This window comes from Agelaius phoeniceus, chromosome 6 (assembly GCF_051311805.1).
Source record: "Agelaius phoeniceus isolate bAgePho1 chromosome 6, bAgePho1.hap1, whole genome shotgun sequence".
NCBI classification, from domain to species: Eukaryota; Metazoa; Chordata; class Aves; order Passeriformes; family Icteridae; genus Agelaius; species Agelaius phoeniceus.
Genome location: NC_135270.1, coordinates 52,438,081 through 52,456,287, shown reverse-complemented (window position 1 = coordinate 52,456,287; position 18,207 = coordinate 52,438,081). Strand labels below are relative to the sequence as shown.

Genomic DNA, 18,207 nt, shown 5'->3' with positions numbered 1-18,207 from the left:
TGAGAGAAGAGGGAAATTAACATCAGTGTTATGAAAAGGTTCAGGCTGAAGGGATTTTACTCACACACACTCTTGATTCTTTAATTTGGAAATTCCTGTTCATCCTCCAAACAAGTGGTACAATAATAAAATGGTTCTCTCATCAGCTCTGCTCTAGCACCATAATTTATCCCAATGAGATTTTTGATTTGTAATCCTCTCTTGAAAGAAATGTGGTGCATCTCATTCATGCTATAAGCACAGGGTAATAACTTTCAGTTTTAAACCTGGAAAGCAAATTCTATTTTAAAATTGATTTGTCCACTGTATTTTGAAATATAGATCAGAGTTTTTATAGTGTCAATTTGACAAAAACCTCACAGTAACAGATTAATAATGTAAAATGAGCCTTAGAGATAATCCCTGAATATTTTAATATGTTCAGGCTACTTTATTTGAGCAACACTACAACAACAACAAAAAGAAATACACATCTGTACTAGATGACCTTTGAAGTTCCTTCCAGGCCTTTCTGTGACCTTCCAGAGGTGTAGAAGTTGTTCAAGTGATATGGGAGGTGTAGCTTCTGTTCAGTGGTTTACTGATTGAATCTTGAAGATAAGCCAGAATTTAAGCTTTTTTTGCTGCACCTGCATCACATAATCATTAAAACCCTGCCCTGAGACAAGGCACAGGGCTCTGTCTTGGCAGATATTTCAAACTTGCAAGGTTCCGTTTCCACCTCTCCCTTCCTTTTCCCAGAGCACATGAGCACCTTAAACTGCTGTTCTGATGCTGCTCCATATCTTCCAGACAATCCCTCAGCAGAGTTTAGGTGTTCTTGAAATTTCTTCATAGACTAGAAATGCAAATATGGTTCCAGCCTTCATTAGAAAGGAGTCAGCATCAGTTCTGGTGTATGCTGAAAACACTGCTGGAGGCAGCTGCAAAGGTGGATGAAGATGAATGCAAACTGCACAAGTCTCTCTGTAGGACTTTTTTTGATGATTGTGATTAGATTGAGGATTTGTAAAGACACACCAGTGGAAAAGGGAGGCATAGACTGCACTTCCATAGCAGCAGACTGATATCATAGGACTCTTTAAATAATGCATTTAGAAGCTGAGTCACCTGTAGTAGGAACATTTTAGGCTGCTGCATAATTCGGAGGCTTTTGTTCCTATAAAGAATACATTAAGGTTTTCAATTCTAAGCTTCTAACAAGTCCATGGTCACCTGACAGTGACAAACAGTGACAATGACATGTTGTACAGCTTAAATATCTCACTGTTTGACTTGCATTTTTCATTTCCATTCCTCCTATAGTCCTCAGACACCCATCCACCCTCATGACAAAGCCCTGAATAACCTAAGACCCAAGTTATATTTTCCTACAGTGGTCTAAGCCACTGTTCAAGGGCAGCTTTTCTTCTCTCTGAGGCTGGCAAGGGGTAAACCCTGACAAGAACTTCCCAGGGAAGACTGGACAGACTCATATGTTCATTTAAAGCAGAGCACCACAGCTCAAAGGTCCCATAAGATGCCAAGCCCAAGGAGTAGACACGTGGTGATGACCTTCAGCCACATGGAGCACTGAGATGCCTCCAGGGTGGTTCTTACAGAGCCAGGACAGCAGAGGACACGTGTCAGCCTCAGCCTTCCCCAGCTGGGCAACAATTTCCTCATGAAGTGTCAGCCAGCTTTCTGCAGGTTCTTCTGGCAGTTACTTACCAATAGAAAACAAAATTTGTATTCTTCAAGTACAGGAATTGCTGACTGAAATATTTATTACATGAGCTAGATGGATCAGATGAATGATCGCAGTGGTCTTCTTGCTGGTATAGAAAAACTATTAAAAAAACAAGTTGTTGTGACTGAGTTGGCTAAATTATTTATGAATGCCTGGATCTTCACACAGGCAGATCTGGAGAACCTAAAATCTGCCATGGCATCTCCTGCCAGCTCTTAAACTGCATCTTTGTTAGCCATCAAACAGCAATTAAAACATTGCTTAGAATCAACCATCTAATCTGCTGGAAAATATGGACTTTGAAATCCTGCCAGAGTGGTAGGAAGTGTTTCTGTACCTTCCAGTAGTGACTAGTTTTAGCAACAAAACCAGTTAGCACAGGCTGTGATGAGGTTTAAATAGTATAACTCTTCTATTGCCTTCAATGAAAGCAGTTTTTTCCTCCTACCTATGTTGACTAAAATATACTTCAAAAAAATTAAAATATCTATATTAAGTTATATTTTCCTACAGTGGTTTAAGACAAATTGAGAGAGAACCAAACTGTTGTTTTGCTGATGACTTTACACATTCACTGGAGCTAGATTCTGGAGCACACCAAGAGGTCTCCTTACCACAGCATGTTACAGAAGAAGATTTTAAAAAGTTTTTATTCAGAATGAACAGGATCTCCTAATCTCTTTGTACAGCTCTTATGACTTCTGATGAAACTTGAGACTAGTGCAGAGGCATCCAACATCACTGTTCAGCTGTCAGGTTACCTGAAGTTTGGCCTCTTACCCAAAATATACTCATGGTTGGGGAAAGTATTCATTCTCTTATTTTGGAGTGGCAGAATAGAAAGGATATTTGTTAAGATTCAAAGATGGAGCTAAAAATTGGGATAAAAGAACCATTTTAACAATCAGAGATTTTGTCTAAAGCCTTGACATAAATTTTTTATCACTAATGAGAATCAACATAGCTCCTCAGTGTCCATACACATTAGCACATTTCTCTCAATAAATAAACCTCAGAAGCTGAAAAGCAAATTATATCTTCACTCTTCAAGCATAAGATGTTTTGACAGGAAGCATTAAAAAAAGGACCAGTAAATTAGATGTCAATTCTTAAGACAACTAGTACGTGCAGTGTACTACATTGTGTAGAGGATAAATTCAAACAGAACAATGTGTAAACACAAGGAAACAAAACCCAATAAACCAAATCATAAACAAAAGTCATAAACAATGAGGACAAAAATCAGACTAAGTGGATTAAAAGTTTCACTGAATTTAAAATTATGTTCCTAGAACATAATTAAGAAACATCTTAAGGAACCAGAAGACAATCAACAGGACCAGAAGGATAAGGGCTTTGTAGAATGGTGCATTTTGGTCTGGCTTCTAATCTTCAGTTTTGTAGAGTCTATTCACTGTCAATTATTTCTCATTTCATCCTCAACTATGATTAAAAAGAGTCTCTCTAAAGTTCTTTCCTAAGATCAAAGCCCTAAGGGTTAAACAGTGTGTTCACAACTCTGAGCCTTTTTCCTTCCTCTTCTGGTAGGTTCAGGGGCCTGACATCCTGCCCAATACTTGTGTTTTCCATAAACCAGTAAAGCTGTATCCTTCACGGTGCAAGAGGGCTTGGTTAAGGCATTAAATCTCATTTTCTTAATGGCAGAGAACAGTTTACCTACCAGGCTCCCAGGGATTTTTGTATTCTTTTGGCAGGAAGGAAATAGTTGTCAAATTATTTCAGTGTCCATGACTGAAGGACCAACCCAAATTACCAAAAGAGAGGAAAAAAATTAATTTTAGTACTGTGTGTTTAGCAGGAAGTTTTGGGGTTTTCATTTTGTTCTGGGGTTTGAGATTTTTCTCTTTGGGGTTTTTGCTTTTCTCTGTTTCTGGAGAGCTGTCTCCCAAAATAAATGAATTGGTTATAAGCAGCAATTGACTTTCAAATCAGTGGCACCTGACAGACACCAGAGTTAAGAAAAGAAATCAAAGGTGCCAAAATTAGAGAAGTTTATTACGGACAGTTTTAACGTTTTTAATCTCTGATGTTTTCCAGAAGAAATTTCCAAAATCCCTCTATGCAGCACCCAGAGATTTACTAAATGCTTCTGCTGTTGGGGTACCTCAAACCTCAAGGACGACTGTGCTGGGCAAAGATCCCCCACATTGTCCCTCTGCCTCGGTGCAGTCCAAAGGTGCAGCAGCTCCCTCCTGAGTGTGCAGTAGCTTTAATGTGCTCCTTGCACCAGCTTTGCAAGGAAATGCCTCATTCTGACCTAACTGGGCCGTTTCATGGCATTTCAAGTCCCTGCCTTGCCACATGAGCCAGAAAACAGATGAGCACCTTCCCCTCCCCACTTGGCAGCCCTTGGTGAGAGGCAGAGCCCTTGTGCCACTCTTTGCTTTAAGGTTGAACACTTTTTTTACTACAGATTGCAACCCAACTTCCAGATTCAATGGAAACTACAATGTTAAGCAATGCGTCTTAGCAAACACTTGCAAAATCCTTCTTATAAAAAACAGGAGCCTACATAAATTTCCACCTAAGATTCAGAAAAGAACCAGCTGGACAGATTCCCAGCTTCCTACTCCAAACTAAATTAGAAATACATTTTAATGTGTTAAGCTGATGTTAATTTTAAATAAGATTCTGAATGTAGAGATAATTCTGAACCAACTGTAGCAACATCCAAGAGGTCAAGCATAGAATGGGGCAAATAGAAGTTGTAGAAAACACAAAACTCGCTGTTTATGTTGTTCAGCTACTGGAAAATTAAATCAGAAGAGTATAAGTAATGGAAGTCAACATATTTTTAGGAAAAATCATTAAATGAACCACAATTTCTTTTGTAAAGACAATTGACTAGATGTATTTGGATAGTAAGAATTGAGAAGTACCACTTCATATGATTGTGATTACTAAGCAAACATGAGACAATATCAAAAGCAGTTAGCAGAAGGGTTGCAGAAGAAGTCACCTCAAAAAGTAGCAGGCACTGTGTTATTTCCATTTAAGAGTCTGTTCAGAGGGCTGGATCAGTGATTGGTACAGGTCTCAGCACAATCCTGTGTTTTCAACAGTGTCCTAAAAGTAAACACAAAAGGAGATTAAAAAGGTTAGCAATGTTGAACGTTGATAAGCAAATCAATTCAAATGACCAGTGCCTTCCATAAGAGGTTCCCATTCAGTTAAAAGATGTTTTTCACCAGACATTTAAAAGTATAAATCCTATGAGGGTGCTTTGCACACCATAATGCAAAAAATGGAAAGAAATAAGTAAAGGGAGTGGGTTGTGCTCTGGAAAGGAGGGACTCAGGAAGGGTTCACTGACTCTGAAACTCCACATGAGCACCCAGCAGCAAGACATGACAGAAATAACAAAAGTAGTATTTGTATAACCATGACAGAAGTGGTTAGAGCAGAATGATAATTTTGCTACAGTTTCAGACAAAAGAAAGTCCAGTTTGAAGACAGTGGTTGAAGTTTTGATATTTACAAATTTTTAGAGGGTTTGTAAAGTCATTCAAGTTGTCTGAAAATTGGAAAGACTGAAAAGTAAAGAAGCTGCCTCAGCAAGAGATTCAGGCAGATCACATGTTTAGTGCAGTGGAGAAATAAAACTGTCTAATATAAATGTCTTCACAGAAAGAAAATGCTAAATATCAGACAGCTTTTTAATCAGGCAAAACAAGAAGTACACTCAGGATCCAGACCTGCTCAAAGGGAGAAAGCTGTTAGCATATGCAGAGGCATAGAGCTCCTGGTATCCAGGGAAATAGCATATTCTTCATTTCTTGAGGTTTTCCTATCAAACAGGCCATTACAATCAATTTACTGAAAGCCTTTCTCAGCTAGAGTCACATTAGTTGCAGAATCTCTTCATGCTGCCCTTCCCTGGGACAGTTACAGACCCAGAAAAATCAAACTTCCTATGAATTACTAGATTTGTGTCTTGGGAGATATGGATTCAGTCCTTGCCTCTGCCAAACATGATTTGTGTGTCATTGAGTAGTTATTCAAAGTAAGCTTCATTTTACCCACTTTTAGATATTTACATGCTAGATGTCTATTTTACACATGTATGTCTGAAGCATTATTATCCTCAGCATCTTTATCACACAGTGGAGAGAAGCAGGCTCCATTGGAGAGCTGCTCCTCCAAAAAAAAAAAATTCACCATGCAATGAGGAATTTCATGCTTTGAAGAAGTCTCTATGCTGATTGAATGAAGGCAGGAAGGTGGCTGGCTTAGACCTGGGCAATGACACCCCTGACATATAAATAAGGGAAGGTTTGCTTTAGCCTCTTCTCAAGAGGATATTAATATTTCTAAGCTGCTGTGAAAAGAATACCTGAGAGACTTAATATTATTAGGAAATATATGAATAGCTAAAATAAATGGAATTAAGAAATCACAGTGTTCAAATTTTTGCCAGGCTCCAGGGCAAAAGAAAACTGAATCTTGGGATGTCGTTGGAAAATACTTAAACTGTGAGCCAGATCTCTGAATGCCATGGAGAAATACTGAGGATATTGAATCCATGTACACTTTTCTTAATGGAAAAAATAGTTTAAAATACTTCTTTCCCAAATAAAGAGCTTTTCCATTTTGAAGGGTCAGTCTGGTTTTCAGGATGGCCAAAGTTGTGCCAGCACAGCTGATGGGGCCATGAAATGTTATGTGGCAGCAAAGGCCTTTTAACACACCCAATTCACTACTGAAAAAAAAAAAAAAAGGATTGAAGATTGTGGAGTTCCAGTACAACTCAGGATGTTAAGGAGCTGAATGAAATTTCAGCAAAGCTCTGAAATGGCACAGGAGAGGAGTGCTGGTTCAAGGCAGCTGATCTTGTGACATGGAACAAAGGTTGTGACATTTCTCTTGATCAAAAGGTAAACTCTCCCATCTACACAAACTCTGGGGGCAACAGCTAAAATGACCATCCTGAATAGCAGCACAAGAAACACATTGCAGTGAGTTTTCTATCTGCTTGTTCACAAAAATATATCCATCTTTAATTTTCCTTGGATTTGATCCCAGCAGTCAGATGGGAAGGAAGTGCTGCACTTCCCTTATAGTAAAACTCAATCAGTTACAGCAAGCAATCCCTTCTGCAGCCTTTGCCTCTGCCAGGAGAGTTTACTCTGTGAGCAGGGGCAGGGTCCTCACCGTGGGGATAAAATGTGGCTCCATCCAGCAGAGCCTCCTGTGGGCACAGCCTGCAGCAGGCACCACTGCAGCTCTGGCACAGCCCCACCTGTCCCTCCCTGCAGGGCTCCTCAGCAATTCCAAAGAGCCACGATTAAATTCATATTAAAAATAACTACAATACCATCCCCCCTAACTGCATTAAGAGACAAAGTGACAAAGTCATGAGTACTAGCAGGGCTGGAAGCAAAATTCTGTTATTGTTCAAGGAATTTGCATAGTAGCTGTTTCCTTTTCTATAATTCTTTTTTTTTAATAGTTATTTAATGTAGTCATTATACTTGGTTGTGGCAGTTTGAATTGGGATGCTGCCAAAAAGACCCAATTTAACAGGGTCTGAGGGGCTGGGTATTTGAACAGAGTATTTTATTTTAATGAATCTCCCCTGCTTTGCCTTGAAAAGAGCTTATAAAGATTTTCTCAAAATGTTCTCAAGGATCTGGGGTTGATTGGGATGGGGGGGAAACACCAAACCTTAAATACCTTTACCCAACATGAGATTTTACAAAGTAAATAGCAGAGATATAGTTTAATAAAAAAAGGAGAGACTAATTCACACAGAAAAGACACAAGTACATTATGTTTATTCCCTGTACTACACTTACAATTTTTCAGACAGCTTTCCAAATCTTCCCAATCAATATCCCAGGGGATGTTTCAATGTATATTGAACAGATACAAGAGATTAGGGGAGCAGAGTATAAAGACATGCACACATTGGACATGGACATATTTAGAAAGATAAAGTCCACAGGAGGAAGAGCCCGAGATGTGGAGTGGTGAGGAGGGAGAAGCCCAAGGCATGGCACTGCTGCAGCAATGGTGGCAGGTTTGCCCCTGGGAGCAGCTCTGGGGCAGGGCAGAGCTGCTGGGCTGGCCCTGGGCAGTGCAGGGTCCAAGCAGGGCTTGGGCACACACCCAGCTCATCACAGCAAGAACAGATTCTGTGCACTCAGGGGCAAGCATGAACCCAGAGAGGAAAAGTCAGCCTTGCCACAGCACTGTGATAGAGCAGAGAAAAATCTTCTGAGAGAGAAATACTTTAGCTCCCCAGAGGGCATTTAGATAAACCATTCCTTTAGTCACAGGTGGAAAGGAAGGGACTCGAAGTTTTCTTCTAAACAACTCATTATTAAAAGAAAGTGTCAAAAAGTGACAGGAAATGTGAATTTCAAAATTCCTAGAGCAGAACAAATTATTAAAGAGTGAAGTACTGTAAATAATCTAGCCCTTATTATTTTTATTTGGTTGGGAAATCGTCCTTGTTTAGGTAGTCAACTCTAATTAGAATTCACTTGCATATTAAAATAATCTGCAATTAATATGAATGACTATTCCAAAATTCAGAACATGACATTTTTTCTCCTAGATCATTTTACTTATTTACTCCTAGAAATTAATGCCACCTCCTCTTTCTAGACCATCTAAGCAGTTCATGTAAGTAGTATCCAGTCTCCAGTAACTTCTCCATTTCCACAGAGGAGCCTTTGTGGCCAGAAAGGTTGAGGGGCAGGCAATCAGTCCTTAGAGTGACATCTTCAAGCTACAAGGCTGAAGAGCCCTCCTTGTGTGGCCTGCAGCAGAGGAACTTCTCCTTTTCTACCCACTCACACAACTTCTTTTGCTTTTTGCAAAATGTTTTGCTCCTTACCACTAGCTCAGCTGAAGTCTCCATTCCTTTCATTTCACTGTGACCATATAACTATTTTAAATTATTTTTCTGAGCTCCTAGAAGGAGTTAAAAAGTAAAATAAAAAAAAGAATTCAGCTGTGGGCAAGGACAGACAATCCAGTCTCTTCCTGAGCCAACCCAAGAGTCATACATCTGTCACTTCCTTTTATCCCATGTGTTCATCATAAGAAAGGCCTGTCACATTGGAATAATGTTCTTGCCACTATCTTCTTTATGTGGAAGAACTCCAACATGACATAGATTTTTGCAGTAGGTAAAGCCTAAGGCAAAAAACACATCAACAACATATTTTCTCTGACCTGCCCATGAAAATGAGTATTTTCAAATCCATGGTGCCATACGTTTGTCTCTGAAGAATGCAGCCTTGTCTGCAACCTTGGCAGCTTGGCAACAGAAAATCACTTTAAATAAATATCTAATATTCTTTAGGATAAATATAATGAATTAGTCATTGCTCCTTACCATAATGTAGCAGAATTCCTGAAAGCCAGGCTCTATTAGCATTTTGAAGAGGTATTGAGACAAGGATGGGTGTCCTGGGGATTACTGCAGTGGGAAGCAAAGATGAGACAGTGGTAGATGATGAAGTGCAGCCAGGATGCTGCCACAGCCTCTATATCCCTGCACATTCCTGCAGTTTTGTTTGTAACTTGATAAAAAATTACTTCATAAATCTGCAAAACATTTGGCTCTTTTCCTCTATTGCTTGTAAAGATGCACATTCTTAAATAGACTTGTGGGTTCAGTGAATCTGAAAGTGAACAGCTCCTTTGGATACTCATTTTACTGTTAAACCAAAATAAGATTGTTATGCAAAGAAGTAAAACTAAAAATTTAATGTGTATTAAATGTTGCTTTCATGCTGCAATTATCAGCACCAAATCCTGCACCCCAAGGATCATGTAGTGAAGTGGTATCAGTTGATACAATCTCATTATTCATTGAAAAGTTTTTCATTATTATTTGCTCTTCTGATCTTGTCAGTTCACTCTTTTTATTACAGTTCCTGCCCATGAGTGCAAGTGAGTGTGATAGGGGACATCCACTGCTCTTCACTGGCAGATAAACTCACACAGAGCATCCATAAACAGGCACATCTGCCTGCATAACATCTGCCATAAAAACATGAAGATCTGCAGAGCAGAAACTAACATGCTTAAAATCAGGAATTACTGCAGAGAATATCCAGTAATTCCTGCAAATCTAAACCATCTTTTGCTTCTTTATGAGCCAATTGATAAAACAAGTTATGCATATGGTCTGCAGGGAAGTACTGCAAATAGAGCAGCTGTTAACTTTCAGAGTTACAGGAGGAAAAAAGGTTTTATTTCCACCACATTTCTCATTCTTGTTTTCTTTGCCTTGTTGGCTATAACCCTGGCCTAGCCAGGCCCACCACCACATATGTTTCCATTTAAGGCTCTGCTTACAAGATAAGAGGTCCCTTGGTTTGAGCACTGCCTTGCTCAGCTGAGACCACGACACGTCTGCATGGGAGGAAGAGTGAGCCTAACCTTGAAATAACCCACATTAGTACCCTCTGCAACACTGAAAAGCTTCCACACCTGGTGGGAGAGATCATTGCATAATCTCCCAATCTTCCACTCCACAAAGAATGGTTGTTTTTATTAATTTCTCAGCAGAATACAAGATATGTACTGACAGATGCTATAAAACAAATTCATCCTCACTCATCACTGAAGTGCTGTCACTGGGAATGCACAGGGCATCTGGGGGCCCTTTCTTCATGGTAGATAACACATTCACATCCTCCATGATTGCTGTAATTATCAGTAATAACTAGATGTTGCATCACTGACTCCAGAAGACAGGCATTCACACACACCAAGACTTCAAACTCTTTGAAATCTTGATGGAATGCCAGGGAAAAACAGAAGTGAACTTGTACCATATTCCATGCATCCTTGTTCTCAATTTTATTAGGACCAAGAGATGTACTAATTGTTTATTAAATCATCTCTCCATAACAATAAGAGCATTTACTTATATGCAAATACCAGCATTTGCTAACAACAGAAATTTAAACTATCATATCATAACCACCCCAGTGATCTCAGCAGCCCAGTGGGATGTGGTAGCCATACATTACAGAACTCACAGAAGGACAGAATGGTTGAGGTTTGAAGGGATATCTGGGCATCATCTGCTTCAAACTCCCTGTTCCTACACCTACAGCAGGTCATTAAGGACCATGTCCAGACATAACATCTCCAGGAGTGAAAACTCCATAATCTCTATGGGAAACCTTTTTCAGTGCTCAGTCAACCTCAACAGTTTAAGAGTTTTCTATGTTCAGATGGCACTGCTGAAATTTTGTGTGTTGTGCCTCTGGTATTGTGCCCATTGCTTCTTGCCCTGTCACTGGGCACCTTTGAAGAGAGCCTGGCTCTGTCCTCTTTGCACCTTCCCTTTGGATATTTATCCACATTTGATGAGACCCCACTCAGGGTGTGTTTTCTCCAGGCTAAACAGTCCCAGCTCTCTCAGTCTTTCCTCAGAACAGAGATGCTCCAATCCCTTAATTGTCCTCCTGGCCATTTCTAAGACTCTCTCCAGTAAATCTTTGTCCACTTGTACTGAGAAACGTGACCTGGACTCAGTGCTCTGGGTGTGGCCCCAGCAGTGCTGAAGGGAGGAATCATCTCCCTCAGCTTGCTGGCAGCACTCCTAATGCAGCCCAGGGTAACCTTTGGCCCTCTTTGCAGCAAGGAAACACACTGGTGGCTTGTGCTCAACTTGGTTTCCACCAGAACCTCCCAATGCTTTTCTGAAAAGCTGCAGGATATGCTGGGTGGCCCCAAGCATGCATTGGTGCAAGGGGTTGTTTTTCCCAGGTGCAGGATTTTGCACCTCTCTTTGTTGATATCATGAAGTCCTGTCAGGCCATTTCTCCAGCCTGTGAGGTCCCTGGGCACTGCTGTACCCACCACTCCTCCCCGTTTGTCATCTTCAGCTGCTCAGTTTTGTCCTTCATAAGATGATTTCAATGAGGTTATAAAATATCACCATAAAACATACACAGTTTGTTTTGAAAGCTTATCCCCACCTGTGTAGTCAGCCCTTGTTTGCTGACTACAATCCACAGGACAGTCAACCCTCTGCTTTTCTTAGCAGATACCTCAAAGCATGAGCAGTGAAAAGACTTCTGGTCTAGGAGAAATGTACTGAGTTAGCAGTGTTACACTGGTCCACAAAGGTGGGGAATTTCTCCTGTCAGAGTGTTATGTTCCTCCTGGACAAGTAGAGTAATAGAGAAAATAGGGAACAAAATTCTGCCTGTATTCCTCATCCAAAACCACTGTAGTAAACCTCTATCAAGGCATTCAGGATGAGATACCTGAGTATCACTCTGGTAGTATTTGTAACAGAAAAAGTCTCTCCCTCTCTTACTGTCTGTCATTTGGGCATTACTTATTGAGAAGTATTTCCAAAGGAATACTGCTGCCCACTAATACCTTGCTGGTCAGCACTACCATTACATTATTGTCAGTGTAGCATTGAAATTGCATCCACAGAAATGTTCCTTACAGGAGCATCAAGATTTACTTTGCCATGTTTGAAAAGTCTGACATTTCCACAGACCAGCACTTCCCATTTGCAAATCTGAGGCTGCTTTCCAAAGGACTTGACACACCAGAGCTCCCTCAGGACAGCAGAGACCACAGCAAGCAGCCAAGCCTTGACTAATGGGCTGACACTGCTTTATGGTAGGACACACTCCAGCTGCTGGAGAGCAATGAAGGGAGGCTGAAAGATTACCAGAGAGAGGGAGAATTTTTAGCCTGCCCATTTCTGCTGAAGGACTAGAGTAGTAACCTCTATGGATCCACTAATATGCAAGATAAGCAAATCTTTTCATCCAGCTTTTGTTACTTTTAAAATTAATAAATAATTCTATTAATTATTTCATTCTGAATGAACCTAGCAAAATTCTCTTCACCCCACTTATATCACAGATTTTAGATGTAGGGACTAGATGGCACCAAACACTTCTGAAAGCATCAACTTATATTTTTATGGATCTCTATATATATGAGAGATGTTTTCACTGTGATAGATGCAAATTATAAAAAAGGCCCTAAGGTTCCAGACAGAGATTATATATTTTGTTATATAATTTGGTTCCTTTGTGAAGAACAGGTATTCAATTCCTTCCTCAGATCTGCTAAGGATGCACTGAGGGTCATGCTAATTCCAGGATAGGGGCAAGGTGCCCTCGGCCTAGGTGCTGTGACTGCTGGATTCACCCAGCAGAACAAATTTGGTGTGACTCAGATGTGGGCACATGACTGTAGCTCTCTTGTGTTAGTCAGACACTACAGAGCTGTGTTCTTGTGTGCTGGCTCTGTGTCAGGGGATGAGGGGGGCAGAAGATGCACAGAGCTGACTCAACAAAGATTTCTGAGCAAGGATCCAGCAGCCACTGCAGTCTGCAGCTCTGGCATTTTGGAGTGGACTTGGGGAAACCTCAGCCCAGCTGCAAGCTATTGGCAAATCAATAACACCACTGATTTAATTCACTACTGACTTTTGAGAGATTGGGTGTTAGCACCTGCAGAGCAGAAAGCAGTGCCAAAAGGAGGGAGGAGGGGTCACAAGCCTTATGGCAGAGTAGGAGGACCAAGCCTCTATAAGCTACCAGAAATAGAGGGATCTGCCAAAAGTGGTTACAAGTAAAATAAGCATTTATATTTGTAACTCATGATCATGGCATTGATATTATGATTCCCATCCTCTTTTCATGCCTCTCTGACAATCTGATGCTGAAAATGATTGCTTGACTGCAAGTGGAGAGCTCAAAGTTGCAGCCCCCAGCGACCAGCAATCCTTCTAATGCAGTGATCCAACACTACCATCCTGTCTCCTCCAGCTGCACTGTTCTCCCATGGGTGGTGTCAGGATTAAGCTTTTGTCCTCTTGTTGCCACCACTGAGCCACAATAATGTCTGGCTGAAGCCCTGAACTTCCAAAGATGGGCACACAGTGTGTGGCCAATATGTCAAAGGATTTCAGTGTCCTGCCCACCTTCAGGCTACCTCATTTTGCCACATTGAAACAGACTCCTTGCTCTTGTCAATGACACTGATTTCAAGAGAAAGATGTGAACCAATAATGATGGAGAACATTGGGACTGGCCTTTCCTTCTTACTCCCTCTTCTCCACAGCACTGTGGGGTGTTTGTTACTTTGGTGTCCACCTGCTGACCTGTACAGCATAAATCTGAACTCAGGCGAGTTTTACAGTTCAATAAATATAGAATACCTTTAAAAGTCCCACTTGAGCAGATAAAAAGTCTGGGAAATGTCATCCAAATGTTATCATAAGTGAAATAAAATGAAATCATAATTCACCCAGATTCAGCATTACTCAAATGCAGTGGAAAGTAGTGCTTTCAATGCCTGAATCTGCTGCCTTATTAGTTTCTCTCCTGAAAACTATAAATCCTTGATCAGATATTCTCTCCTGAACTGCAAAATAGAATGAGTAAAGTTCAATTTGGCTAGGCAAGAGCAGCAGTTACTGAGATCTGAGAGATTTAGAGCAACAGAGTTCTACAAATCAGCTGTCCTGGTATGACAAGTCCTTTTCATACAAGGACTGATAAAATCTCCCATACAAGTGGTTATTTGGAAGATTATGTCTGTACTCAGTGGACCTGGATCCTTCAAAAGCATGAAATTACTTCGAAAATTGAGGGGACATATTTTTTGTGGGTACTTAGGTAGTCACTTGTCTACCTCATTACACAGCTAAATACCTCTGAAAATGTAATCTTCAGTCACAGTCTCAAAGGAGGCAGATTTTTAGAGGTGCACAGATGGCCAGGAGGTTTACAAAGTGCCTGGTTGTTTAGTTCACTATAAAATCAATGAGAGTTAAGGGTCTCATATAAAACCACATTGCTCTGCCTGATTAAAAACATAGCCCTGTGTCTGGTTAAAATCACTAAGGTTGGAGCCTTGCAAGCTCTCAAAGCTGCATTTTGGCCTTCCATGAGGAAGTCCCCAGGCAGGAGTGCCTGATCAATGGGAACAAGGAGGGGAGAGGTGTCAAGCCTGAGCCAGCCTCCAGGCCTGGACTGTCAGGACAGAGGGCTGGCATCAGCAGGAACAGACAGTCCACAGAAAACTGACACTAAAACAGGCCAGCCCAGACCTTCACAAAGCCACTTCAATCATATCTGCACGGTTTAAAGCAAGCTGTGGGTTTGCTTTGACCATTTGAGAAGGTGTTTTTCTTTAAATAGCAGCTTAGGATGAGAGCTGCCACTTCCAATTTAATCACCCTCCTTTAATACAGGCTGGTGCTTTGCAGCTGGATAATTAACCTTGATATTCATTCGGACTTCAAAACAGCCAATTCCCATTGCTGTCAATTAGCTGACAATGTCAAGTGTGTCTTGATAGAAGATTTTTGTGTGACCCTGGCAATATAGCATTTGGGAAATTTCAGTCCTTCACAACTGAAAATGGGAAGTGACATCCACAGAATCAAAGAATGGTTGAGCTTGGAAGGGACCACTTCTCTTTTAGTGAAGTGGATCCACTAGATCCACTTGGGATCTAGTCCAACCTACCTGCTCAAATAGAGTACTCTGGATCACTTTACTTAGAATGGTGTCCAGGGTGATTTTTAATATCTCCTCAGCCTCTATGGGCACCCTGCTCCATTGCTCAGCCACCCTCACAGTACAGAATTCCTTCCTCCTCATATTCAGGTGAACTTCCCATGTCCCAATTTCCACCTGTTGCCTCTTGTCCTATTGCTCAGCACCACTGAGAGTGTGAATTTGTCACTGGATTGAGTTCACTAAACAAAACAGACATGTATTAGGGTTTTCCCTACTTTCTGCTCTTATGAAAATGTACCTTTCTAAAACACCCTCAAGATATTTTTGAAACCTTCTTGTTGTAGCTCTGAGTGCACAGAGGATGCCTTGATCTCAGAGCACCCAGAAGCTGCCATACCTTTTAACACCAATGTAAGGCTGGAGGCAGGGTTATAAACGACTGTACACAATGATTTTTGATACAAGAAGCAGTAAATAAGCACTGAGTATCAAAATGAAACAAAAGGTGGGAAGGGCCACTGGCATTTCATTCTTTCCACTGATCTCTTTGCATTTATAATAAAGAGTTATATCCTACTAGTAACAAGATTAAATTAGTGGGCAGAAAGAAATTTGAATCAGACTATTTTCCTGATATGCCACAGTGGACTGTGTTCTGCTAATGAGTGCTAACCCTGCAATCAGGTAAACATTCACCTTGAGAAATGAACAACCTTAATCAGGGCTTTTAAATCAGCCAGAACAGTCAACAGCTAAAATGAACTTGGCTCAAACACAACTGCTTTTCTGTTTAAATATTGTTCTTCCTTCCTTATACGGATGGGAAATAATAGCAAAAGTGAAACATTCTTGTAGTAAAAGAGCCGCTCCAGTCCCTTCCATGTTAGAGACCCTGTCCTGTGACTAAGAACGGATGTATTAATCATTGGTGCTCAATAGAATGCTTTTGCACAGGCTAACTGGAGCCTTCTGTGAAGGTTCCTAAATGAGTCAGTCTGAACTCCATAGTTCTAAAGAACTTTACCTCATCTCCTAAGCAAAATAATGGAGAAAATAAATAAGAGGGGGGGCAGGAAGAAAGAAAAAAGAAATGTTGGTCTGTTGTGCTTTCCTCTGGATTTGAGAATGACATCAACCAGTGGACCTTTATCTGAAATATTCTGACAGTAGAAAAAACACTGACTACTCCATTTTCTATGCAGGGTCAACATTACGAAGAGGAAAAACGGGCTTTGAGCCATGAAATAATTGCACTCAATAATCACTTAATAGAAGCCAAGGTGACAATAGATAAGTTGTCAGAAGACAATGTAAGTATTTAATTATTCATTTTGAGATTATATTCAGAAACAAATTGGGTCTTGCACTTCCCATTATGGAGATTATAGAATAGTATTTTATATCTGTATAAAATGTAACCTGTCACCTCAACAGTTAAAATTCATGTTTGTTTGTTTGTTCCCATCATTTTGTAAATCCAGCTCTTATGCTATGAGGTTGTGGTGAGACTTTTCATTGGTATTTTTTTTCCTTATGTCTAGCCTGAAACTGATGAAAAAATATTCTAAGAGATGGCAATATTCCCACATTGATTTTGCCATCAGTACAGCAAATTGGTGCAAGCACATGGTCAGAGCTGTTGCAGGGACACGTGTGGAGTGGGGCCTCATGAGAAGGATTTTAGGCACAGAGTAGAGCCCTACATTTCCTGCCACTCTTTGATCTTTTGGTCTTTGCTCACCAAAAAGCCCAGCACAGGCTGGCTGTGCTTGCAGCAGGAAGGACTGGCCCAGCCTGGTCACTCAGACCCCTCCTGCAGGGAGCAGGAGCCAGGCTCTCCCCAGCAGCTGCTCATGTGTAAAAATGGGGCTGTCTCCGTGTGGGACAAAACAGAGAGCATCTCTGGCAATTGTCACCCTCCATCTCATTAAACACTACTGAAAAATGGCATGAGTAGCACAGCTGGCAACAAGCTCATTAAATCCTTCCTGAGACAAACCTACAAAGACAGCAAAGAGAGGAATATTGCAGGCATTTAGTTCATTATTGTGCCATTCCTTCCACATTTAATAAAAAATTCATCTGCAGAAGACATGTTTCTGTTAGCACTTATTTTCCAGCATCTTACATTCAATCTTCCTGTATTTCACATGAACTCTTAATCATAGCTGGGAGCATTTAATCTCATTAAAATGCCTGTTGATGTGAACTCTGCCTGTGCAATTAACTGCTTTCCAACTGAAGTAAGAAGTTCCCAATCTGACCCCTAACTTTCACAGAAGTTGAGTTGAAAGAGTTACTTTATAACTCTAACAGCTATAAGTAATGGAGTGTGGTAAAAGTAATGGGCTACATCCAGATTTTGGAAGCACAGGAACAACTCCAAATTAATTCACTTGAAATCAGTTGGAGTTTTTTTTTATTTAAAATAGAGGTGGAAGAAAGTTGCAGAATTCTCCCTTCAAGTATGCATGCATTTATACTTCTTCATGGAGTCAGGTTCAAATGCCCATTTGAGGTGTTTTCAGTACTCATAGTTTTACTCTGAGCACTAGAATATGGTCCAGAGGCCTCAAATAACAATACCACTTCTTCAGACCTGGGGTTGGCCCATGGACAAAGTTCTGCCCTTGCAGGCCTTGAGAAAATGGCATGAAATTAAGTCAGGGGAGGTTTAGGTTGGATGTCAGGAAAAGGTTCTTCCCCCAGAGGGTGGCTGGGCGCTGGAACAGCTCCCCATGGCTGTGCTCACAGCCCCGAGCCTGACAGAGCTCAAGAAGGGCTTGTACAAAGCTCTGAGGCACAGGTGTGACTCTTGGGGATGTGCAGGGCCAGGAGTTGGACTTGATGATCCTTGTGGGTCCCTTCCAGCTCAGGATAATCTATGATTATGTCTAATATCACTAATAAGAGTAAAGGTTATATTCCAAATTTTAAAATAAAGGACTACAAAACAAACCACTAGTATTATACCTAATAAGT

The 18,207-nt window shown here is 40.8% G+C and overlaps 1 protein-coding gene across 14 annotated transcripts in view; it reads left to right on the top strand.

Moving 5' to 3' along the window:
- The window catches only part of BEGAIN (brain enriched guanylate kinase associated), a 158,718-nt gene that overhangs the window by 133,111 nt on the left and 7,400 nt on the right, over positions 1-18,207 (top strand). For all 14 annotated transcript variants that reach the window (XM_077180700.1, XM_054635665.2, XM_054635663.2 and 11 more), the window contains one exon: positions 16,428-16,535. In XM_077180700.1, coding sequence (XP_077036815.1) covers positions 16,428-16,535 — 108 coding nt within the window. The remainder of the gene's footprint in view (positions 1-16,427; positions 16,536-18,207) is intronic.